Here is a 25605-nt window from a genome sequence, read left to right on the forward strand (position 1 = left end):
CAGTTTTATCTGTGGTGCTGACTTGTAGACTGTATGGTTTATCATAATTGCCAGCAGGTACATTATAATTACAGTATTTTGCCTGCTGGGATTGGATAGATCGCTCCAACCAAGGAAACATACAAGAGCTAAGCTGTCAAGGCATTTGCTGCCAGTAAGTATTTGGGTACTACTGACAACATTCATGTCACCTCCAATAGGCCCAGTCTGAATTTAAAAGTCAACATATGGAAAGCATTAAGGGAAATAATGATAAGCGTACAAACTTCAACTTGGTAAATGACTCTTTCTCTGTGAACTATGAGAATATTTGAAAAGCGAAAGCAAGTGTCATAGACTATCTGAAGTTTTTTTCAGCCTTTCCTGAAAAACAGTAGAAGAAAAAAACACACATAATAGGAACTCTAATGAGATGTATCACTGGCTATGATTCCTGTGGTGAAGGGAGGCCGCAGCCATGCTCTATCAAACCCCATCTGGGGGAAGAGAACTACTGTGAGCATTGAAGAGGGTGTGTGTGCTTTCAGAGCAAGAGTGGTGACCTGCCTCCATGGGTTTTTTTCTAGAGCTCAGAGAGGTTGGCTAAGGCAGTGAACTCTCACAGCACATGTCTCGTCCCTTTCTATTGTGGTAAAAAACATGCCTAACCTAAAATTTTACCATTTGAACAATTTTCTAGTGTACAATTCAGTGGCCTTAAGTACAATCACAGTGTTGAACAACCATCACCATTATGTATTTCTAGAACATTTTTATCATATCAAATAGAAACTCCGTCCCCATTAAATAACTCCCATTCCTCCCTTCTCCCAGCCCCTGACAACCCCTATTCTACTTTCCGTCTCTCTGGATTTGGACTATTCTAGGTGTCTCGTGAGTGGAATCATACAATGTTGGTCCTTTTGTATCTGGCTTTTTTAGCATAATGTCGTCATGGTTCATCTACATTGTAACATGTATCAAAATTTCCTTCCTTTTTGAAGCTGAATAAATTCCTTTATATGTATATGCCAGGTTTTGTGTATTCATTCATTCATCATTGGACATTTAGGTTGTTTCCAACTTTTGGCTATTGTAAATAATGGTGCTATGAACATTGGTGTAGAAGTATCTATTTGAGTCCCTGCTTTCAGTTATTTTGGGTATATATCATGCGGTGAAATTGCTGGATCATATGGTAATTCTATGTTTAATTTTTTGAGGAACTACCAAAATGTTTTCCGTATTGGCTGCACCATTTCACATTCCTGCAACAGTGTAAAAGGATTCCAATAATCTTCACATCCTCACCAATACTTGTTACTTTCCATTTCGTTGATAATAGTCATCCTAAGTGTGAAGTGGCATCTCATTGTAGTTTTGATTTGCATTTCCCTAATGACTAATGATATTGAGCATCTTTTCATGTACTTATTGGCCACTTGTATATCTTCTCTGGAGAAATGTCTATTCAAGTATTTCGCCCATTTTTGAACTGATTGTTTGTCCTGGGAAATTTTTTAAAAGCTTCAACCTTGAATATTTAATCATTTCATTTTCTAAAGTCAGTGACCACTATTACTAATTATATTCATTTATTCCCAAATGAAAAAAATTTGCATTAAACTTAACTGAATTTTGAATACTGACTCCTTACACTCTAAGAATTTAAACTTTTACTAATTCTTAGACAATGTTGAGGTTCCTCAATACTATTAGAAGGATTATTCTAGTTGCATTTAAAAAATTGACTTGATACTGCTAATATGTATATATATGTTTGCTCATATATATGAGCAAGCATATGTATATATAATTTATTTTGCTACACTTGTACAATTTTAATTATTATAAGTTGTTCACCTAAAAAATTAAACCTGGGATTGTTCAATAGTAATTTCATTTTTATCCCTCAGCTTTAGAGTTCTTTTAAGTTTTTGAGCTACGGATACAATGTTCAGATGGATATTAACTGGTTTATTTAATAACTCCTACAGTTTCTAACCTAAAGAAATTCAGGGGATGTGAAAGAACCCCATTCCTGTGGTGATTTTTTAACCAGAAAGGGGGATGATATTTACAGTCTTAGATGGTTATCTGTAAATTTGTGCTGTTTACATTTACATAGTGCCACCTCCAAAGATGCCCGGAGGGCAATGCCATCTCTCTTCCAGGCTATTATTTAAAAGCTTTTCAAAAGATCTCCTTGCTTCCACTCTTCATCCAGAGACATTGGCTACAGAGCAGCTGGAGAGATCTGTAAAATATACAAATCCAATAATACCATTTCTCTGATTAAACAAAACAAAACAAAACAAAAAACAAAACACAGTCCAGTGGCTTGCTATCACACTTAGATAAAATCCAAATCCTTAGCCAGGCTTCCAGGGACTACATTGATCTGCTCTCATCTCCTTCCACGGCTTCTCACTCACTGTGTTCCCTCTACACTGGTCTTATCCATACACAAGGCCTACGTCCTGTTTCCCTTTATCCAGAAAGTTCTTCCCTACCCCCCAGTCCTTGCCTAGCTTACTTCCTTAATCGGGACTTGGCTCAGATGTAATCTTCTCAAGATTTCTTCTGTGACCTCTATATTCTACTTTCTAATATACTTCCTTGTTTTATTTTTCTTCACAGCACCTAGTAACACTAGCTTGTGTTATGTTATATTGTTATGTATTTGTTTATTGCTGTTCTCCTGCATTAGAATTTTCACTTCATTAAGTCAAGGACTTTTCTCTGTCTCATTTTATTTCAGTGACTAGAGAGTACTTAAGATGTAGTAGTTACTTAACAAATATTCAGTGAATAAACAAATGAATGAAAAAAATTGGAATTGAATTTTTTTTTAAAAAATCATGAGATACCACTATACACCTATCAGAATGACTAAAATTGAAAAGTAGACAATACTAAGTACTGGAGAGGATGTGGAGAAACTGGAACTCTCATCCATTATGGGTAGGAATGGGAGATGGCACAGCCATTCTGGAAATCAGTGGGGCAATTTCTCATAAAGTTAAACATCACTTACTATATGATACTATCATCGCACTCTTAACAATTTCCTCTAGAGAAATGAAAACACTTCTTTGTGAAATGGACACCCAAAAGCACCGGATAGAATGTCAGACTGTGCCCTTTTGGTAAAGGGCTCGGTATGGAGATCAGGACCCAAAACTCTGCTAAAGAGAGGAATGTGTCAAACATTCATGCTGTTTGTTTCTCTCTAAAAATGCTCCATGCATGTTTTTGTGGTAAGAGTAGACATTGAAATCTAAATAACTATGACAATGCAAACATTAAAAAACAAATTTTTTTAAAGACTCCCCTCCCCACAGTATTATAATTTTGATAAAAACCCTATATATTTGTTTCCTGTGGCTACTGTACAAAGTTTCACAAACAGGGTGGTTAATGGTAAATTTTATGTTATTCTGTGTAAACCGGGTGGCTTAAGACAAGATAAATTTATTCTCTCACAGTTCTGAAGACTAGAAGTCCCAAATCAAGGTGTCAGCAGGGTTGATTCCTTCTGAGTGCTCTGAGGGAGAGTCTGTTCCAGTTGTGTCTCCTAGTTTCTGGTGACAGCCAGCAATCCTTGGTGTTCCTTGGGAGTAAATGCATCACTCCCACCTCGGCCTCCATCTTCACATGGCCTTCTCCCTGTGTTTGTGCCTTCACGTGGCTGTCTGGCTGTCTTCATATGAGGACACCAGTCATAATGGATTAGGGCCCATCCTAATTCAGTATGACCTCATATTAATTGTACTAATTATATCTTCAGTGACCCTATTTCCAAGTAAGGTCACAATCTGCGGTACTAGAGGTTAGGATCTCAATGTATCTTTTCTTTGGGGGTGGGGGGGATGGAGTGGGGAGGAGCGGACACAATTCAACCCATAACACCCTGTAACCAGCTGTTTTAAGATCTTAAATATCTCATTACTTGAACTATTTTTCAGATGATACTGGACCTTGAAACAAGGCACTGGAATTAAAAGTGTAGGAAATGTAAATAACATAGGTGCTTTCTTTAAATCTGTCATGATTTCATATAAAAATGATAGTTAACAAGTTCAGGTACTTGATAGTTTGAAAAAATATTTAGAAACCAATTTTCAGGCCACTGTAAAAGATTTTGTTGTTCTAAGTAATATTCATTCTGTTCAACATTTTACAATGTTATTGTGTGTGGCCCTTGTTCTTTATTACTATTCTTCCTCAGAGGTAGCAAGAGAGAACAGTATTTTTAAAACAGAAAGCAAACCTCAGACAGGCATACTCTTAAATATTTATAACTAGAGACTAAAATTTGTTTCACGTTTGCCAGTTCTCCCACATTCCTTAATTGAACAGATGGCTTCTATACTTTGTCAAAAAGAAACAAAAACAAAAAACTAACTTGATCAGTTTTTGTTGACTTTTTTTTTAACCTCAAGTGTGGAAATGAATTTAGAAGAATTGACCCTCTGTGAAACGTGTCCTGCTTCAGGTAAGATACACAGAAATTGAGTAGCGTGATTGTATTAGTGTGTTTGGGCTGCTGTAACAAATTACCATAAACGGGGTGGCTTAAAACAACAGAAACTTACTCTCTCACAGTCTAAAGTCTTGAAGCCCAAAATCAAGGTGTTGGCAATGCCCAATGCCAAGCTCCCTCTGAAGAGAATTTGTTTCGTACCTCTCTCCAAGCTTCTGGTCGTTGCTGGCAATCCTTGGTGTTCCTTGGCTTGGAGACATGTCACTCCAATCTCAGTTTCTGTCTTCACATGGTTTTCTTCCCTGAGTGTATTAGCCTCCAAATCTCCCTCTTCTTATAAGGAAACCAGTGTTGGGTATAGGGCCCACCCTAATTCAGGATGACCTTATCTTAATTTGATTACATCTGCAAAGACCCTATTTCCAAATATGATCATAGGTATGAGGAGTTAGGACTTCCACTTATCTTTTGGGGGACATAATTCAACTCACTACAATTATTTTAATTTTTTTAATGAGAGAAATAATACACACACATAGTTTTTAGATTTCAATAGTTCTATGTTATAATAAACCTAGTAGCCTCTTGTTCCATCTCAACACTCTACCAATGCTTGTTCTGCTAAAGCAAGAATGTTCACAGTTTTTAGTTGTTCCTTAAAATATTGAGCTCCATATTATTAACTCACATCTCAATTTTAGATATTACTTATTAATATTCTACTGTGGAAGATGAAAACTTAGCTTCCTAATACCACTCAAACAAACACACTTTTTGTCTTCTTACACCTCTCAATATAGTTAGTTATAACACCATATTTTTGTTAAATCAATGTTCAGTAATTACATTATTGTGAATGCAACTCTTTATAGAAGAGGCATACCATGTATGATGATTACATTTATTTTCTTTTACAACACTGTTTTCTTGGTATTAGTAATTTAATCTTTTTTGTGGAGCTTAGTAGACTATATCGTAGTAATAAACTGATTCCCAAACTCTGCCAGAGCTTCTCTCACTATGTCCAGTTTCTACAGGTCGTCTATTAATTTCACTCTCATCTCAGAGCCCCCATACTCCATACTGTTCCCATATGCCTTGGTTTCTCTCTAGGTCGTCTCTGTGGCTGTGACCTATGGACTATCATTCTGGGTCCCCCTTTCCCTCTTTCCTATGGTGAAGCTCTCATTGGCTGAATCCCAATATTTCTCTTTCTTGGTTTCCTCCCTCCTTTTGCTAGAGCACATCTTTATTTCCTGAGGAAAGGTGCCAGCTAAATACTTGAGTTCTTCAAGGTATGAAAAATATCTTTATGTCACTCTCACACTAAATTCATTTGGACCAAGGTATACAGATTCCTAGGTGGGAAATCAAATTCCTTCACAATTTTGAAAGCTTTATGTCAGTGTCTTCTGGTTCTAGGTGTTTTCACTATAAACATCTGTGCCGCAAACATTTTTGCTGGAAACGTAATCGCAGCACGACTAATTGGGCGTGAGGCAATTTCACCGTAAAAGATAAAATAACTAGTTGACAGTTTGGTTTACACTTGGCAGACTTAATATATTTAAGCTAGTTTGATTTTATGGGTCAGTTTTGGTTTTATTAGGTCAGTTTGGTTTTTGCTTTCACTCCCTAGAAGATTTTAAGTTCTTATTTTTGTCTCCATTGTACTGAAATTTCATGATATGCCTTGGTGTAGGTCTTTTCTCTATCCATTGTTCTAGGACAAACTTGGCTATCTCCATCTGGAAATGTGTGCCCTTCAGTTCTGCTGAATTTTCTTGAATTATTTCTTCCCTACAATTTTCTCAATTCTTTCTTTCTGAAACCATCCTTATTTGGATGTTAAACCCTGTGGACTGGAACTCCAATTTTAATCTTTTCTCATATTACCAATATCGTTAATTTTTTCATTTTGCTTTTGGGACGATACCTTCAACTTTATTTTCTAACACCCCCATTAAATACTTAATGTTTGCTATTATAGTTTTCAGTTTTAAAGAGTTATTTTATTTCTTTTTATATCATCCTGTTCGTATATATTATGACTTCTCATCTAAGAATATTATTGGTTTTCTTGGAGAGGGGGTTCTCTGTATTGTTTGTTTCCCCTTGTTTGTTTCTATTTTCTCTCATGTTGTGGAGTTATTCAGGTTCTGGTAATGCTTGATTGTTCTTTCCTATTTAAGGATGACATACTGATCTGTTTTTTGTGAGCTCCATGTGCATGGGTAGGACTTACCTTAGAATTATATGTGGACCCACTTATTTGGGTAGAGGTCTCTGAACTAATAATGACTGTAAAATGTTTGCCTTGGACAGGTCCACTTTTCTAAAGAGTAATCTTCCAACTTCTTGCCCCAAGGAAATAAACTTGGCTATCAGCACGTAGTCAGATTCACATTTATCTCACCATTTTTTATATGGTACTCTACTCCCACCCTCACCTCTCTCTGCCTGGTGAACCCAAGCCGGAGGCTGTTCGGTTCAATCCATCCAATCTTCTGCAGAGGTGAAGGGGAGCGAGTTACCTGTACGCACAGGATTGAGGAAGAAATCTGGGGTTCTAAACACTTGGTTTTTGTTTTTAATTAGTTTCATGTGTACAAAGCAACATAGTGAGTAGACGTTTATATACTTCACAAAGTGATAATCCCCGTAAGTCTATTACCCATCTGACACTATACATAGTTTTTACAATATTATTGACTATATTCCCTATGCTATACTTTGTATCTCCATGATTACTTTTTAAAATTCTAGTTGACATTCAATATTATCTTATATTAGTTTCAGGTGTACAGTGTAGTGGTTAGATGCTTATATAATTTATGAAGTGGTCCCCCTGATAAGTCTAGTACCCATGTGACACCATACATAGTTTTTACAATATTGTTGACTATATTCCCCATACTGTACTTTACCTCCCAGTGACTATTTTGTAACTACCTATTTGTACTTCTTAATCCCATCACCTTTTTCACCCAGCCCCCAGTCCTCCTGCCATCTAGTAACCATCGGTTTGTTCTCTGTATCTTTGAGTCTGTTTCTGTTTCGTTTGTTTATTTTGTTTATTCTTTATATTCCACATATAAGTGAGATCATATGGTATTTGTCTTTCTCAGTCTGACTTATTTTACTTAGTTTAATACCCTCTAGGTCCATCCATATTGTTGCAAATGGTTAAGATTTCATTTTTTTTATGGCCGAGTAATATTACATTGTATATGTACCACAATGTCTTTATCCAATCATCTATTGATGGTCATTTTGGTTGTTTTCATATCTTGACTATTGTAAATAGTGCTGCAGTGAACATAGGGGTGCATATACAAGGTGTGATTTAACAATACAGTGAATGTTTAAATAAAAAACTTTATTGCTGTAAAAGACACATTGCCATTAAGCCCCCCTCAAAATACTCCCCCTCACTTCAAACATACTTATCCCATTATTCTTGCCACTTTCTGAAGCAGTTCTGGAAGTCCTCTTTCGTGAGTGTGTTTAGTTGTGCTGTCCTGGCTGCCTCGATGTCCTGAATCATTTTGACTTTGAGGAAGAGCCAGAAGTCGCACGGCAGCAGATCCACTGAATAAGGTAGATGAGGACACACCATAACGTTTTTATTTGACAGAAATGGCCATACCAGTAGCGATGTGTGACACGGGTTCTTTCCATTATGATCACAAAATACAGTGAATGCTGCTGCCAAGTGCCATCCAATGGAAAGTGAGGGATCTTCAATACAGGAAGTGGTGGTGGAACCTGAGTAACCGTGTGTGACAAGTTTCAATTTGTTCGGCGCAGTCAGTCGGTTGTGAGCCACGTTTGAGAGAAGGTGTGTTTTAAAGTGCCATAAATCATCCTCCATCATGACAATGATCCATGTCACACATCGCTTCTGGGATACAGCAATTTCTGTCAAATAAAAACTACAAAGTGTGTCCTCATCCACCTTATTGATGGGATCTGGCACTGTGTGACTTCTGGCTCTTCCCCAAAGTCAAAATGATTCAGGACAACAAAGCAGCCATGACAGGGTAACTAAAGACACTCATGAAAGAGGAATTCCAGAACTGCTTTAGAAAGTGGCAGGAAAGATAGGATAAGTGTGCTCGAAGTGAGGGGGAGTATTTTGAGGAGTGAACAGAGGTGTGATATACAAGGTGTGATCCATAGGTGTGCATATACAAGGTGTGATCCAACAATACAAACAATAATGTGTCTTTTACTGTAATACATTTTTTAAACATTCACCATATTGTTTGATTACACCTACTATATTATAAATCTCTCACACACACATCCTATTAGTTCTGTTTTAATGGAGAACCTTAATACACTCTCCAATGCAGTAAAGAACACTGAAAACAGCTGAAGTTCTGGTCTTGAGATATCACATGGGTGGTGGAAATGCATGGCTCTAAAATACACTGAACAGAATTTGGTGGCACAAATGATTTATGGTCTTGGAACCTGATTCCTCGTCTGTAGAATTGAGAGCAAATATTTACTTATGTGGCCATTATGTACAGTTAAGTTAAACATTGTATGTAGAATACCTATCGGCTCGCAGTGGGTACTCAGTAAATGTTAGCTCCCCTCTCTGCTGAAGAGCGATGCATTGCTTAGTTAGTGCCGAGTCTTATTAAATGATTTAATTGAACTGAATCTCTTGGATATTATTAAATGTGATAGTTATTTGGTATATACTGTCTGATATCACACCAATACCACCTTCTGGGTGGTTAGTTGTACACACAATTGAAACGTTATTTGAGGTTAATCCTGCCACCTATGTGTGTGAAATCTAACAGGGCAAGTTATGTTTCCCTAAGCCTTGTTTCAATTTAAATATTACTACCTCAAGTGGTTTTTGTCAGAATAGGACAAAGTGCTCAGCTTAATCCTAAGCATACAGTAAATGCTCAATGCATCTACTAGATGTTGTGAGAGTATTTACAGTGTCAAAGATGAGTTGGGCCAGTTGTTGCACTAGAGGGGAGTTTATCAACTAGTGAAGATAAAATCCATGAAACCACAGGGAAATTTTTATTTCCTTTAATGACAGAGAGCAGACAAGTAAAAAATACCAATGGAGGAGATAGAAAATTTTAAGTGCTAGAAAAGAAACAGATGCCATGGAAAGATGGTAAGTCTTGCAGACTTTCACTGATTTATGGAATCATGAACATTTGGTATCTGCTCTTATCAGTAATGGCTATGAAGTACTTTCCACTTTGCCAGTGGCTAGTCGTAAGTGGAATGGTGGGTGCCCTGAGAGCGAGCCAAATTAACAATTTTGCCAGCAGGCCAGAATGCATTTGAAACAATGGGTTACAGCTGAAAAGCTTTGACATTTAAGGATGTGAGAAAATGAACCTGCAAAATTACATATCCAGCTTACAAACCAAGTCAAGAGCTTTTCATCTTCTCCTACTTTCTAAAACTCAAAACCAACAAACAAAAACACTTTTCGTAAAAGGGCAAGCAGTCTCCTTTTTTCCTTTGTCTTCTCAATGTCATCGTTTCTCATTTTTTCCAGGGCACACTCTCACTTCTTTCTCAGTCTCGGTGTTTTCCCTCCACTCCTTCGCCCCTCTTCACTCTCGCATTCTGCGCTCGGCCCCGGACAGTCCCGGGACCCGCACCTGCAAGGGAAGCGCCCCAGCCCGGGCCCACGGAGGGACTGGCAGTGACGTAGCCTGGAGGACGGTGCCCGCGCGGCCCGCTGACGTCACTGCCGCAGCGGTCCCGAGCGAAGCCCAAGAATGGGAATTCAAGGAGGGAAAACACGGCGGTGACCCCGCTGTCGGGGCTGAGCGCTGCGACTGCCCTGCATACTGTGGGTTTTGGGGGTCGACAGGCCGGAATGGCGCCTCTAGCGCAGGCCGAGTCCACCCCCCACCTTCCGCGTGCCCGCACGCAAGATTTTACTGATAAGGGGAATGCCCCCACTCGGCCGGGCCTGTGCGCACGCGCCTGGGGTGGGGGGCAAACGCGGGGGAGAGCGGGCGGGCGGGCCGCGGGCTGAGCTGGGGCGGGGAGGGCGGCGTATAGCGGGAAGGACAGTGACGGAGCGCGGGGCTGCGGGGGAAGGCGGCCGACTCCCTCCGCCGCTAGCCCATCTCCCTGGGCGCTGCGGCGGCGCGGGGCCTGCGGCGCGGCGTCGTGACGTCACGGAGGCGGCGGCCGTGGTTGGCGCAGGGTCCCCGGCTGCAAAGTGTGAATTACGCCGGGCTCGCACCGCCGGCGGAGTGAAGTCAGGCTCCGGGGGAGGGGAGGGGCAGGACGGCGGCCGTGGCCGGAGCTGGTGCTCGTCCCGAGCCCCGCGCACACCGGGTCTCGCCACTGGCTCCAGCCGTCTTTTCTTGCACCGTTTTTTTCTGCCTTTGCTCCGCTCCTTCGGCGTGAGCGCCCTGGGGCGGCGGGGTACCCCCTTCGACTTTGCCTGTGCTGCCTTCGCTTGCACCCCTGAGCTGGGCGCGCGCAGGTCCTCGTAACTGTCGCCGCGGCCGCTGCAGCTCCTTCCCGCCGGCGACCGGGGCGCAGTGTTCGCGTGGGGGAGGCGTGAGCGCGGCTTCCCGGTCCGGGGTCGGCAGCCGCCCGCCCTGCCCCCGCCTCGGCCCGGTGCCCCGCAGCCGCGGCCCCTTCCCAGCGCAGGGGCCGGCGGCCGCGGCAGGGCGGGCGCCGCGCGGAGGCAGGGCGGGCGTATTCAATGGAAGTATGTTACCAGCTGCCGGTGCTGCCCCTGGACAGGCCGGTCCCCCAGCACGTCCTCAGTCGCCGAGGAGCCATCAGCTTCAGCTCCAGCTCCGCGCTCTTCTGCTGCCCCAATCCCCGGCAGCTTTCACAGGTAATCGCCGCCGCCGCCAGGGGCACACACTTGGGGGCTTCTCTCTTTGTTTCCCTCTTCCCACCCGGCTTCACCTCCGCGACACCCTCATTCCTCGCGGTTCACCCAGACCTAGCATTGCCCATTGTTTGGGGCTTTCTAGGCTGCCCCTTCGATTTGAGAGCCTTTGTTTTCTCCTGGGGGCTGTCCACTCTCTGTCCCCAGCCTCCATGCGGGTGAGCTCCGAGAGCCCTTCAGACCCTCCCTAGCTCCCTCTCTCCTCCTCGACTCAGCGGGTTAACCCTCAGTAATGACTTTGTCTCCCTCCGTTTCTCGACGTCTGGGTCTGGAAGTTGGGCCTCTTCCTTGTGGCTCTAGCACACCTGTGTGTCCCTCCACACACACACACACACACACCTGTGCCGGGTTCGCGCCTCGCCTCCTGTGCTCCCGCGCGCCCGGTGGTGCTCGGATGGTCCTGCGGTTCTCCAAACAATAGGCCGATTCCCTGTTGTGTTCTCCCGACTCCATCGATTCTGTGCATGGATATCAGAGAAACAAGTATCGAGGGTGCTTCCCTGAAGCTTCGCTTTCCGCCAGGAATCGGTTTTGTTTTTAATCTGATAAAGAGATTTTAGGAGAGCAACTGCTGATGAGCACTCACCGGAAGACTTTGTTTTGAATGATCCAGTGCCAGTTGCTCCTGAGAATTTCGGGTTTTTGCTGTGGTGATGCTGTTGGCTCACTTTTTACTTCTTGCTGATTTTGATTGCCAGATTTAAAATAGGGAGGCAAAAAGAATTTTGTTTACATTTAAACTGAGTGCCCTCTATTTCTGCTGCCAGAATGTTATATGTTCATAATCACTTTATAATTCAAATGTATTTATTTTTCCTACCGGTTAATATTAATATTATATATATATATGTGTGTGTGTGTATATATGTACACACACACATATATGTTCACATATATGTGTGTGTGTGTGTGTGTGTGTGTGTGTATATATATATATATCTTGAGCCAGGTCTGTTGTTTTTTTTTTAAACAGGTAGTGTGGAGCACCTGGTAGAGATTTTCCTTATAGCAGGTGTGTCCAGTAAATATTTGTCATTTGCTGCTTGCATAGACCAAGAGCCTGTATTTGGGTTTCCATCTGAATTGTTTTTATTTAAAATCAGACTTCTTTCACAGGACAAGGTAGTATACTTATGAGGTCAGAGCCAACTTGTAAAAATTACTGTGCTATTAAGTGACATTTTAAATAGCACTACATTGTTATTTTGGAAGTTGGGTCCAGGATCTGCCTTTATAGTACTGCTTAAAGCATTTTTAGGTTGCAAAATGAATGTTGGGGAGAGATTAATGCACAGCTGAAAAAGATTTTTAATGATAGTAACTTTTCACTTCTAAATATTTTACTTTCTCAGCAGTAAATAACTAATACCCGTTTCCGGTTCAGTCTAAAGAATAAAGGCAATCACTAATCAATTATAAAATCTAAAATATGAATGGTTACTTATGATCCCAGAGGAGAAAGTGAATGAGAAGGGAGATTCCAAGGGAATTAAAACACGCAAGGCTGATGCCAGGGGTTTGACCTGACGTCTTAATTAATCCATAGAGACCAGTTTCAAGCTGAACTCCTTCTTGACTCATTACCCCGCCTTAGAATTTAATGGATAATGGAATTTAAAAATTATGATTGTGGCAGATAAAGCCAATATTGTAGAGTCACACCATATTTTACACTTAAAAAAAATTTCTATACGCCAAAGTGAAGTATATTGAAACATCTGAAAATTTGGACAGAAATTTTCCTCAGTTAACACTTTTTGCTAATTAATGTTGCTGAACATTAAAATGATGGTAAATTTACCACAATGCTGAAATGGGTATGATTATCATTACCAAGACTGTATCGTTTAATACTAAAGCATATGTTGATAGTGATTTCTTGAGGGCTGGATAGGAATTTGTAATACAGAAAAAAAGAGGTGCAAAATCTTGGAATCTTATTCAGAGCTTTATAAAATAAATATTTGGTTAAATCAAAAGGTTTCTTTACCCATGAATCTTCAGTTCCTAAGTATAAAGCTACAGAAATTATAAAAAATTTAGGTAGCTCGTAGTTTTATTTAAAAGACTTTAAAAAAACCCTGTTTTTTAATTTTTTAGGCAGTAGGTAGAACAGTCTTTTTGTGTTAGAGTTTTTCTATTTTAAAATATGTTCAAAACTAGCTATCTTATCTTTTCTTTATTTCCACCGTAATATTGGAGCCCGTCTCATACGTAGCGATACTTAAATATTTGTAGAATGAGTGAATAGATAATGAAGTTGTGACTGAGCATCAATTATAAGTATGAAAACAATGTAAGGACTTGCATCAATACTTAGCAGTAGCTCATTTATCCAAAGCTTGGTTTGCAACTTGTACAATATAGACTTTAGCAGATTCAGGAAATAGAAGACTCTGCACAACCAAAATAGAGTAGGAGGTCCTCTCAAAGCCTGTGTATTTAAGGCAAAATTCTGACAAACTTGTTTTCCTAGTAGTAGCAAATTTGAAGGGGGGAAGGGAGGATGCTAGAGTCAGGTTCACACTGATGGCTGCAAAAGTTGACAGCTGACACACCAAAAGCCAGGGATCAGAAAAAAAAACTTTAAAGCTTGCAACTTTTACAAAGGCACCCTGGGGACATACAGTGTAGGGGCTTGAATGTTGTACGGAAACAATCATTATTAGTCAAAATAATGTAAATAGAGACTATTCTTTTAAAGTTTAAAGATCTGTACTGTTTTTTGTTTGTTTGTTTGCTTGTTTTTCCATCTTCACAGGAAACAGTTTAAGTTTTGATGCTTAAAAGGACAAGTGTGCGTTATCTGGAAAATTCATTTATGTGGAATACCACCTTTCCCAAGGATGCCAAGGAAATGAGGCATTAACTTTTTGTTTTAAACCAGGTCGTGTACTACTTTAGAGTTTTAAAAATCCATTTGAAAAATAAGGATAATAAAAGCTTGTTTTTGCCATATTGGAGTATCTATTGTTGATAGCTGGGTTTAAAGATTTACCTTGCAGAATGAAGTTCTTATTTGGGGGGAAAAAAAAACATGGTGAGAGCAGAAATTGTCTTGTTCACTACTGCTTTGCATAGGTAGGTGCTTAGTAAGTGTGGAAGTTGAGTTCCTGTACTGATGGCAAGCCAGAGCCCTGCACCTGGGATTATTTTAATCATATTTTCACTGCACTGGAAACAGGTCTTATTTGGGTTAGAAATTTGAGGTTTAATTTTTAAAATTTATTATAAATCTATGATATGTATTATTGAACAAAATATTGGTATCTGACATGTAAACATATGCTTTTAATACCACGATAAGCTAAGTGTGTTTTCTAATTTAACATCTATGCCTTTTTTTAATAGACTGTTTTTTCAGATCAGTTTAAGTTCACAGGACAATTGGGTGGAGGATCCAGAGGTTTCCCATATACCCGCCCTGACCCCACACCTGTATAGCCTCCCCTGGAATCAGCATCTCCACCGGAGCGGTGCGCTTGTTACAATTGCTCAACCTATGTTGACATATATCATTATCACTCAGTCCGCAATTTACATTAGGGCTCATGCTTGGTGTCTTTTTTTTTTTTTTCAAATACAGAAATGATTCCACAAATATTTACTGAACACCTTCTGTGAGTGAAGCTCCTTGTGTTAGGTATAAAGAGATGTAAAGAATTAGTAGTTTTAAAAAAACACAAAAAAAACTCACCTGTGAGCCTGCCAACCTAACCAAGTTTTTCTTTGATGCATTACCTACCTTACACGTATGTATTTTCACCTGTGGTCATAGTGGACACCTGGGTTGTCCTTAGCAGTGTCCTTAGTTATAACAAATTATCAAGGTCTTAGACGTGCCAGAGCAGTCCAAAGCCCCTGGACAAAAGTTGGTTCCTCCTTCAAGAAGCTTCCAAGATTGCGGTGGAGAAAATGGTATGATTATAGGGGATACCGTTTTTGTATTGAAGGTAAACCTAAATATCCTGGGTAAATCAGGGGAAGCTTCACGTGCTAGTTGAGGCTTAAACCAAGGCCTGAAGGGTAAGTAGGTGTTTCTGGATAGACAGGTGGGTGTAGGGGGAGGAGGAAAGGGATGGCCCAGGAAGCTGTGAGAGCTGCACTGTCCAACAGAACTTGTGATGCTGGATGTGTTCACTGCAGAATCCAGTTTAATAGTCACTAGCCACATATAGCGAGGTGAGCACTTGAAATGTGGCTACTTTGAGGAACTGAAGTTTAAATTCAGTTGTATTTAAATAGCTCCACGCGGGCCGTGGCTCTTGTATTGGCAGAGCAGATGTGGAGCTGAATTTAATAATCATCAGTGGTGCAGTGTTGCTCTATCAGCAGCCCATTCTCTGAATGTTGAACATGAGTGAATATCAGGTTCTTGCTGTTGTGTGCAAAACTTCATTTAACACCTTTATGCACGCTGGGTACAGTCTTTACAATGGAATCACTAGGTTGAGTCAGTAGATGAGAACATTTTTTGGCTTTCTAGAATGCTCTGTCTTTTTACAGTACCAAGCTAAATGATCATATCTCCTTCATTTCCAATTATGTATTAGGTTATAATACTGTATAATTATTTAATATGCATTATATATATTTTATAAACATTTATATAAACGTTTTAGTACTTTGGTAGATGCACTGTGGAACACTGAGTTAGTTTTAACTTGCAGTTAAGCAAGCCTGTACACTTTCTGAAGTGTTTTGTGTGCATTTGCATTTCCTCTTGTGAAATTTCATTTGCATATCTTGTGCTCATTTATTAAGGACTCTTACATATCTGCTATCAGTTTGTAAATGTGCCTTATTCTAAATTACTTTTAGCACAGTTGTTGACTTTTCACAAATCTACATCCAGAAGCCAGTACAGGGGATATAGTCGTGGCGTGGCAAGCCCTCTGGGAAGTGGTGTGATGCCCCCAGGGGAATGATTCTGTCCCCAGGCCTTCCTTCCCTCATGCCCACTCCCCAGGTGCTGCTTCTGTTGGGACCTTGGTTTTCTTTTTCTGTTTTCAGAAATGTTTCATACTTTGATTTAAATTTAATACTACTACCATGTTTTGGCTTTTACTTCTGAACCAATATATACTTAAACTACAAATATATGCTCAAACTTAATATTATTGTAAATTTGTAGTGTATTTGGAGTCTAGTTCTGTTGAAGGAATAGGGTATTCAAATTGCTAATTTGTAAGTTGTCATCAGGAATACATTCAGTCTATGGAATGTAATTTGCCCAGTTTTTGCTGCCTTTTTTCTGGGCCTAGAGTTCCATCAGTTGTACATATTGTCTACTGAAGAATTTTTTTTTTTTTTTTTAAACACAATTGTCCTGCAAGGGGTAAAACATTACGCCCTTTACTGGAGTTAGGAAAATTAAGGTGCTCAGTTTTGGGTAGAAAGAGGGAGAGGTACCATCCTTTCTCTTTGAGGCAATTTGATAAGACTTCTGGTAATATGTTAGCATAAATTTCATCACTTCCATGTCTCTCTCCTTTTATTCTTTTCAAACAGGATCAGAGCAAATTTAAAGAATTGACCTCTTTTCTGGGGATGGATATAGAGAAATGTTTGGGAAGAGAAGAGCTGAAGAAAGGGGAAGTGACAAAGTTAATTCAAATTTTTGTCTAAGATTAATAGTTATTTAGTTGGACCAAAGACACCTAGGAAATTTAGGTGCTAAGGAACCCTCATTGCATGCAGAGCCTCGTGAAGAAATTAATTATTTTTTCTGTACTAAAGACTATATCACGTTTGTGTTTATATGAAATCTATTTCTAATTTTGTTAGAAGTGTCTCGACTAATGATCTTTTCATATGTGGACATTCTTAAAATCCCTTTGGCCACTCCAGAAAACTGCAACAATTAATTTTTAATCTTCTGATTTAAAAACAACTCAAAACTGTTTTATTCTGGGTGCAAATTGCTCATATTTTATGATTCATTTGAATTGAGAGAAAATTCAGTGTTTATTCTCTTCCACATTTAAATGGCCTATCTATTCTTGCCTAAAAGTACCGTAGATTTGTTGATGTATATGTTGTCACCAAATGTATCTTTCAAAAGGTTATTCACACATAAATGATACTTTTGCATGTTTGCATTCAGGTGTAAATGTTCCTATGATCAGTACATGAGGAAAGGAACAAAAATTACGTTCGCAGTTGAGCCTTCTAAGTTTGCAGGGCCTCACTTTGGCTGCTGCCAGGTACGCTGCCTAAGGGACCAGTACCACCCATCTTGTGATTGACGGCAGAAGTGTTTCCTGCTGAGAATTTTGAGTGGGAATGTTGAATTACTGCTCCATGCCTCCACCTGCTGGTAGGGATGGCTCTTTGTTTTTTGAAGATGATGGCTAGAGGGAGGAGAGGACAAAGGGAGGACAGGGCAGAATTTGGGGGGGAAATAGTTAAATGGTTAAGTAAGTTTCAGCAAAGCCTGCTTTATTCCTCGGAGTTTTGAGTAGACCAAACTCTAGCTCAGAACCATGTAAAGTACTTGGCAAATGGTTCTTAAAAAAAACGCAGTGATCTTGGCTTCAGTAATTACTATGCTTATTTTCATTTATTGACTACCTCTTGCATGCCAAATGCTGTAATTGATGTTTTTGACCTTTAAAAAAAAACTCTAGAAATGATTGTACTCCCATTTTACCAAGGAATAAACTGAGCTTAGAGACATTAAATCACTTCCCCGAGGCATCATAAGACCTTCAAAAAAGGCCAGTCATGTTTCACAGCTTCCCTTTAAAACTGGCCTGCCTCGTTGGTGAAGGTGAATGGAATATAGGTAGGCTTTTAGTTTTATGGTTTATAGATCTGTTAACTTGTGAATCTGGATAAAAAATACAAATTTGATGATTTGAGATGATTATTTGAAGTGATAATCTTTTCTCTGTTCTTTTCAAATTATATCTGGAGTATTTTGTACTAGATGTCATGTTCTAGGAAGACATGACTAGTTAAATCATACTCTATTGAGGATAGTGACCAGGGTGGTGAGGTGATTTGAAAACACATCGTTTGATATGTGACTGAAGAAATTGGAGGCATTTATAGTCTGGGGAAAAGAAGACTCAGGATTTGGGCCAGGAGGGGTGAGGTTCCGAGTTGACATGAATTTTTGGTGGACACTATTCAGTGGACTACATCATTTAGCACTACAATGAATTGCATTGTAAAGTGGTAATATTCTCATTCCAAAAATGTTCAAGCAAAGCTGAGTAGCCAAAATTAGTATCTTCAGCAGAAGAGATTTCTGTATTGCCCTTGTGTGTCCTTGAACCTCCTTGGTTTCAGTTTATTCATCTGTATGTTGAGAAGCTGATTTCTATAGTCTCTTTTAACATTAATGTTCTATGATTCTGGGTCATAAATTTTCTTGAGGACATTTTATATTTTATAAATGTGGTATGCTAATATAGAGATACTTAGATATTTGAGTAAATTAAATTATAGCAGAAAGCTTATCTTAGCTCCGAAATAGGCAAAAAATTTTTTGTTAACTATCCTTGACCAAACTCACTTCATTTTCTATTAAAAATGCAATGTATTCCACCATACATCAAACCACGGTACTTCCATTTTAATAAATCACTTTGAATACCTACTACTATTTGCCAGTGAATAACACACTTTTGCCCCACCTACTTAACAGTTATTAAATTATTAGCTAACTAGATCTCAGTTTCTTCATAACTTTATTTTTACTTAAATGATATTCTGCCTAATAGACGTGAGTTATTTTTTTATGGTTAAGTTTTTGGGTTTTTTTTTTTCCAATTTATTTGGGTACCTGTGTTTTTTCCAGGACACCTCAGCTCCAAGTTAAGTGGTTGTCCTTTAGTCTAGTTGTTCAGGGCGCAGCTCAGCTCCAAGTCCAGTTGCCGTTTTCAGTCTAGTTGCAGGGGGCAAAGCCCGCCATCCCATGTGGGAATTGAACCGGCAACCATGTTGTTAAGAGTACACACTCTAACCAACTGAGCCATCTGGCCGCCCATATGGTTAAGTTTTTTTAAAATAACTTTATTGATTTCTGCTTACAAAAAATGATATTGTTTAAAACGTCATAAAAGTACAAAGATAGTAAAACATAGCCACTGTAACATTTTGCTGAACTAACTTCTATATTTGTATGTATTCAGATATTGGTGTATACAATATCCTCCATGTTTTTATTCAGAGATATTATGTAGAAAGTTACATTAACAGGCGAATAATATGTCACTTTGCAGCCAGTATTTTTCCAAAATTGTTATGTTTACCTTTCCAAGACAAATATGGTTATATTGCATCATAAAACTGGATATAGAGTTTTGTGCTGAAGTAAGACACCATATTTTATGTCAGGTGGGTACTAGACTTATTTAGGGGGTCACTTTGTAAGTTGTATAAATGTCTAACCACTATGTTGTACACCTGAAACTAATATGATATTGAATGTCAACTGTAATTGAAAAAATTTAAAAAATTTTTAAAAAGACCATATTATCTCCCATTGATGAGCACTGGAATGTAAATCGATCATTTCCAGTGTTTCAGATTGTTACCCAAAAAACCTATGCACATTTGTCTTAACAAATTTCTGCAGTTGCCCCTTTGGACAAATTCCAGGACTGCAGAAAAGGTAGTAGTCATACTTAAAATTTTGATTTATATAGTAAAGACCTACTGTCCTCCCAAAATGTTGAAACAAGTTCTCCATACATAAGAATACCCTTTTTCTCATACCCTGCTAACATTGGGTTTTGTCAGTTTTTGCCAATATGAAAATGTTTCCCTCTTCTCCTAACCCCCCTCCCTCTTTGGCATTTCCTTTATTACTAGCAAATTGGAACATATTATTCCTGTTTGTATTTCTTCCTGGAACTGTGTGAGTCTTCCACCAGTTTTCTACTTAGTAGTCTTATTTTTTTCTATAGATCTTATTTCTGTTGCCCTGTTGAAAGTAAAGAATCCTTCAGAAATAAGACAAGGATGTCCCCTCATCATCGTGAAACAATACATTAGCACTCCTCAAAATAAAATGCTTAGGTATAAATCTAACAAAATATGTACCAGACCCATATGAGGAAAAATACAAAACTCGGATGAATGAAATCAAAGAAGAACTAATTAAATAGAGAAATATTCCATGTTCATGGATAGGGAGATTCAACATAATGAAAATGTCAGTTCTTCCCAGTTTGACCTATAGATTTCAAAGCATTCCCAGTCAAAATCCCAGCAAGTTATCTTGTGGATGTCAAGAAACTGATCCTGAAATTTATATGGAGAGGCAAAAGACCCAGAATAGCAACTCAGTATTGAAGGAGAACAAAGTTGGAGGACTGACGCTGATTTCCAGACTTACTGTCAAGCTGTAGTTATCAAGACGGTGTGGTAGAGTAGTCCCCCTTATCCTCGGGGGGATACCTCCCAAGATCCCCAGTGAATGTCTGCAACCAGGGATAGTACCAAACCCTATATACACTACTGAGTGTCTCTGAAAATAAGACGTAGCCAGACAATCAGCTCTAATGCGTCTTTTGGAGTAAAAATTAATATAAACCCGGTATTATATTATATAATAATTATATTATTATATTTATAATATAATTATAAAATTATATTATTATATTATTATAAAATTATATTATTATAAAAAATATATTATCTTATATTAATTTTTGCTCCAAAAGACGCATTAGAGCTGATTGTCCGGCTAGGTCTTATTTTCGGGGAAACACGGTATGTTTTCTCCTGTACCTATATACACACCTTTTCATTTAAAGGAAGCACTGTGCGGCTCCTCTTTGGAATAGTTGTTTATAACTGGAATTTTTCATTTAACGTTTTTGACCTGTGGTTGACCACAGGGACAGCAGAATCACAGATAAGGGGGGACTGCTGTATTGGCAAGAGAACAGACAAATAGATCAATGGAACTGAATAGAGTGCCCAGCAATGGACCCACAGAAATACAGGTAACTGATACTTGACAACAGAGCAAAGATAGTCTAGAGTAAAGATAATCTCTTCAACAAATGGCACTGGAACAACTGGACATCCACATGCAAAATAAAATGCATCTAGCTACAGACCTATATTCTTCAGAAAGATGAACTAAAAATGGGTCAGAGACCTAAGTTTAAAATACAAAACTATAAAACTCCTAGAAGAAAAATTAGGAAAAACCTAGATGACCTTGGGTATGGCAATAACTTTTTAGATACAACATCAAAGGCATAGTCCATGAAGAAAATCATTGGTAAACTGGATTTCATCAAAATTAAAAACCTCTCCTTTGTGGAAGATAATGTCAAGAGAATGAGAAGACCAGCCACAGACTGGGAGAAAATATTCGCAAAATACACTTCTGATAAAGGACTGTTATCCAAAATACACAAAGAACTCTTAAAATTCAACAAGACAAGAAACAGCTCAATCAAAAAATGGTCCAAAGACCTTAACAGACACCTCACCAAAGAAGATATACAGATGGAAAATAACCACATGAAAAGACACTCCACATCAGCTGTCATCAGGTAAATGCAAATTAAAACAATCAGATACCATTACACACCTCACCTGTAAGAATGGCTAGAATCCCAAACACTGACAACATCAAATGCTTGTGAGGATGTGGAGCAACAGGAACTCTCATTTATTGCTGGTGGGAATGTAAAATGGTGCGGCCACTTTGGAAGACAGTTTGGCAGTTTCTTACAAAACTAAACATACATTTACCCATATCCCGAAATCACACTCCTTTAGTATTTAGCCATAGTAGTTGAAAACTTGTGTCCACACAAAAACCTACAGGCAGAAGTTTGTAGCAACTTCATTCATAATTGTCAAAGCTTGTAAGTGACCAACGTGCTCTTCAGTGAGTGGATAGACTGTGTAATGAATATATTAATAGTAAACCAGTGGTACACAAACTAGGTCATGAAAACATATCCTTGGAAGTACATGACTGGAGAGTTGCAAGGGAACTGATTTCTAGGTTGTTTCACCTTTCTTCTCTTCCCCTCTGACACTTTATAAAAGAAAACTAACAATATTAAGGAATACTAAAATTTAGCCATTTGTAAACTGTTATTATGTATCCCTTAACTTCTTCAAAGCACTTTTATAGTTACATAATATAGAAATAAATACTGTGTACTCACAATACTATAACCATTTATAAATTATGTATTTCCAATTTTTCACAGTGATAAATTCATGATGACTGTCCTTGAAGGTTAATTTTTATCTACATTTCCACTGATTTGCTCAGGAGATTTCCGAAAATAAATTATCAGCAAAAAGTATTTTCTAAGTATTAATATTTTGATTCACTTGCCACATTGCTTTTCAGAAAACTTTGTTTATAATCCTACTAGCATTACATATGTGTAGTCTTCAAGCTGCACACTTACTGTTAAAAACGTGTCAGTCTCAGAGCAAAAATGGATATCATTCTCTTGCTATACATTTCTTTGATTATCAGTGTAGGTAAAGACAAAGTATAGAAATAAAAAGGGTTCTATTTCCCTGTTCTTTCTACCTATTCCTTATTCTGTCATCTATGGTAGAATCTTATTCCCTTGTAAAAGGAAGTAGAAGGGATTCATGGGCTTCAAGGTGAGAATGACACAGGGTTTAACCTGTTTCCCGTATCGACTTGTGTTACTGTGGGCCAGTAACAACTTAAAGCTTGTATCTTCTCCTGTAGATCAGCAACTGCCCTCACAAAGTGGTAACAGGGTATAGTAATTAAGACACACAACCAATCAAAATCGAAGTTAATCCTCTTCTCCTTTCTCTCAATTACACATAGTCGTTCAAATACTGGAAGACAGCATGCTCTGTCATCTGTTACCAACCACTCCCGAATGTGACATTTGGAATAAGGCTCTTTGCACATGTAATCCAGATGAAGTGATATGGGATTAGGGCAGAACCTAAATCCAATGCCTGGTGTCTTTATAAGAAGTGAGGACACAGTGAATCATACACACGATACACACATGGGGAAGAAGATGCAGCAGAGACGGGAGTGATGCAGCCATAAGCCAAGAACGCCCAGGAGAGCTGGGGTACGCCAGAAACTGCTAAGCGGCAAGGAAGGCTTCTCCCCTAAAGCCTTCAGAGGGAGCATGGCCCTGCTCACGCCTTAATGTTACTTCTAGCCTCCAGCACTGAGAGAGAACAAATTTCTCGTTTTAAGCCACCCAGTTTGTGGTACTTTGTTACAGCAGCCCTAGAAAACTCATACGAATGGCTTTGATTGTTTTAAATGCATTCATTCTTTCAACCAGTAGACATTTACTGAGCACTTTTTATATGCTAGGCACTCTGCTGGGTATATCAAAGATAAACTAGACATGTTTCCTTCCTTCATTCTTGGAGCTTGGTCCAATAGGAAACACTGCTATGTGAATACATAGATTGCAGTACATTTGATACATATTCTCGTTAGGATGATGCATGAAGTTCAGTGGTGGCAGATGGAGCTGGGAGAGCCAGGGAAGGTTTTGTTTTATTTACAGAGATCTTTGTGCTTGGTTGCAAAGAGCAAAAATTAACCTCTGTGGGAATTCTGCTTGATTCTGCTACTAGTACTATCATTCCTTCCTAGTTCGAGGCATGTTTGACCTCCTGCAATAGCATCCTGGCACTAAAATTTTCTTTCCAGAGATCCATTGAAGTAATTTTTAAAACGCAGTCAGATGTTGTCACTGTGCACAATACGTCAGTGGGTTCTTATCACACAGTGAAAATAAAATCCAAACTCCTTTACATGATGTGTCCCCACATAGTGTGATCCCCGCTTGCTTTTCAGTCTCATCTCCTTTCACAGTGTTCTTCTTGCTGTCTGAACTTGCCAGGTTTGAGCCCATCTTTGACTTTGCACCTGCTCTTACCTCAGGTTGAATATCTTCCTGCGGCAACTTGTCCTTCAAATCTCAGCCCACTCTTTGCAGAGGAACCTTTCTTGACCATCCTATTTAAAATAGCCCCCATCCTTCTATCAGTCCTATTTGGTTTGTTTATGGCACACACCACTAACTGGATTTATTTATCTCTCTCTCCCTGGCTTTTACCCCAATAGAATGTGTGGTTAGGAAGCAGGGATCTTTTTTTACGGTACTCACTGCTGGGACCCTAGTGTACAACACCTAGGAGGTGTTCCAGACAGAAGAATGAAGAACAACTTACTCTTTTCATCTCATGCTTATCACATCAGATCTTATGTCATTAGAGCTCTCTTTGGGATGAATCCCAAATTGTATTCTTATAATTGGATTTTATAGTCCCACCTACTCCCATCCCCCACAGAGCTGCCCTCTGTGCTATTGGAGCTATCTTCATCTCTAAATTGACGTGATCTTATTTAAGAATACAGTTAAGTTTAGAAAAGTTGCCCAAAGTAACACAGCTGTGAATGGTGTTTCTAAGGTTTGAACTTAGATCTCTCTCTGACTAGAGCTCCGCTCTGTTGTGCGGGTGGGGGGACTGCTGTTTTTGGTGAGCGGGAGGTAAAAATCCAGGATGAGAAGAGGAGCCCTGTCTATTTGGGATAGAAATAGCAAACAGTTACTGTGTGTTTCTCTAAGAACTGGGTGATATTAAAAGGAATTCTAGTAAGTGACTTGAATTTTTTTTTGGACTAATGTTAATAATAGTGCTTTTTATAAAATACATGGAATATACAAAAAATACAAAGAAGAAAAAAGTAAACACCATCCATAGTCCTACCACCCAGAGATAACCACTGTTAACATTTTAGGACATTTTTATCCAATATTTTCTATGCAGAAACAAAATATTGTGATACCATTTTCGTACATAAATCTTTCTCTAAATTTGGAAGTCATTTTCTAATGTATTACTAGAGCAAAGCATATTATCAAATTTCTTTCCAGAAAGGTAATAATCAATTTATATTTCCATGAGCAACATGTGAGTGCCTTTTCATATCTTGCTAATATTTTTAGTTTTTATTTCTTGGATGTTTGTTATTAAACTTGAAATATATATTTATTATTAATTACCTATTATGTATCTTCTAGGACTTGTCTGTATTCATTGCCTATTTTTCTGTTGGCCACTTAGTATGTTTTAAATAAAAATTTGAATTGTTTTATGTTGATAATGAATACTTTGTCAAATTTGTGGCAAACCTCCAATGTTTTGCCATATTTTTAATGGTGGTCTACGACACTGCTAAACCCTTATCTAGCAAGTTACTAGTCTC

General features: G+C 38.8%; 1 protein-coding gene across 2 annotated transcripts in view; it reads left to right on the plus strand.

The window, feature by feature from the left end:
- Positions 1–11122: 11122 nt before the first annotated feature.
- The window catches only part of PDE7A (phosphodiesterase 7A), an 84428-nt gene continuing 69945 nt past the window's right edge, over positions 11123–25605 (plus strand). For both annotated transcript variants that reach the window (XM_033126385.1, XM_033126383.1), the window contains exon 1: positions 11123–11324. In XM_033126385.1, coding sequence (XP_032982276.1) covers positions 11187–11324 — 138 coding nt within the window. In that variant the 5' untranslated portion in view covers positions 11123–11186. The remainder of the gene's footprint in view (positions 11325–25605) is intronic.

Source organism: Rhinolophus ferrumequinum, chromosome 14 (genome assembly GCF_004115265.2).
Source record: "Rhinolophus ferrumequinum isolate MPI-CBG mRhiFer1 chromosome 14, mRhiFer1_v1.p, whole genome shotgun sequence".
NCBI classification, from domain to species: Eukaryota; Metazoa; Chordata; class Mammalia; order Chiroptera; family Rhinolophidae; genus Rhinolophus; species Rhinolophus ferrumequinum.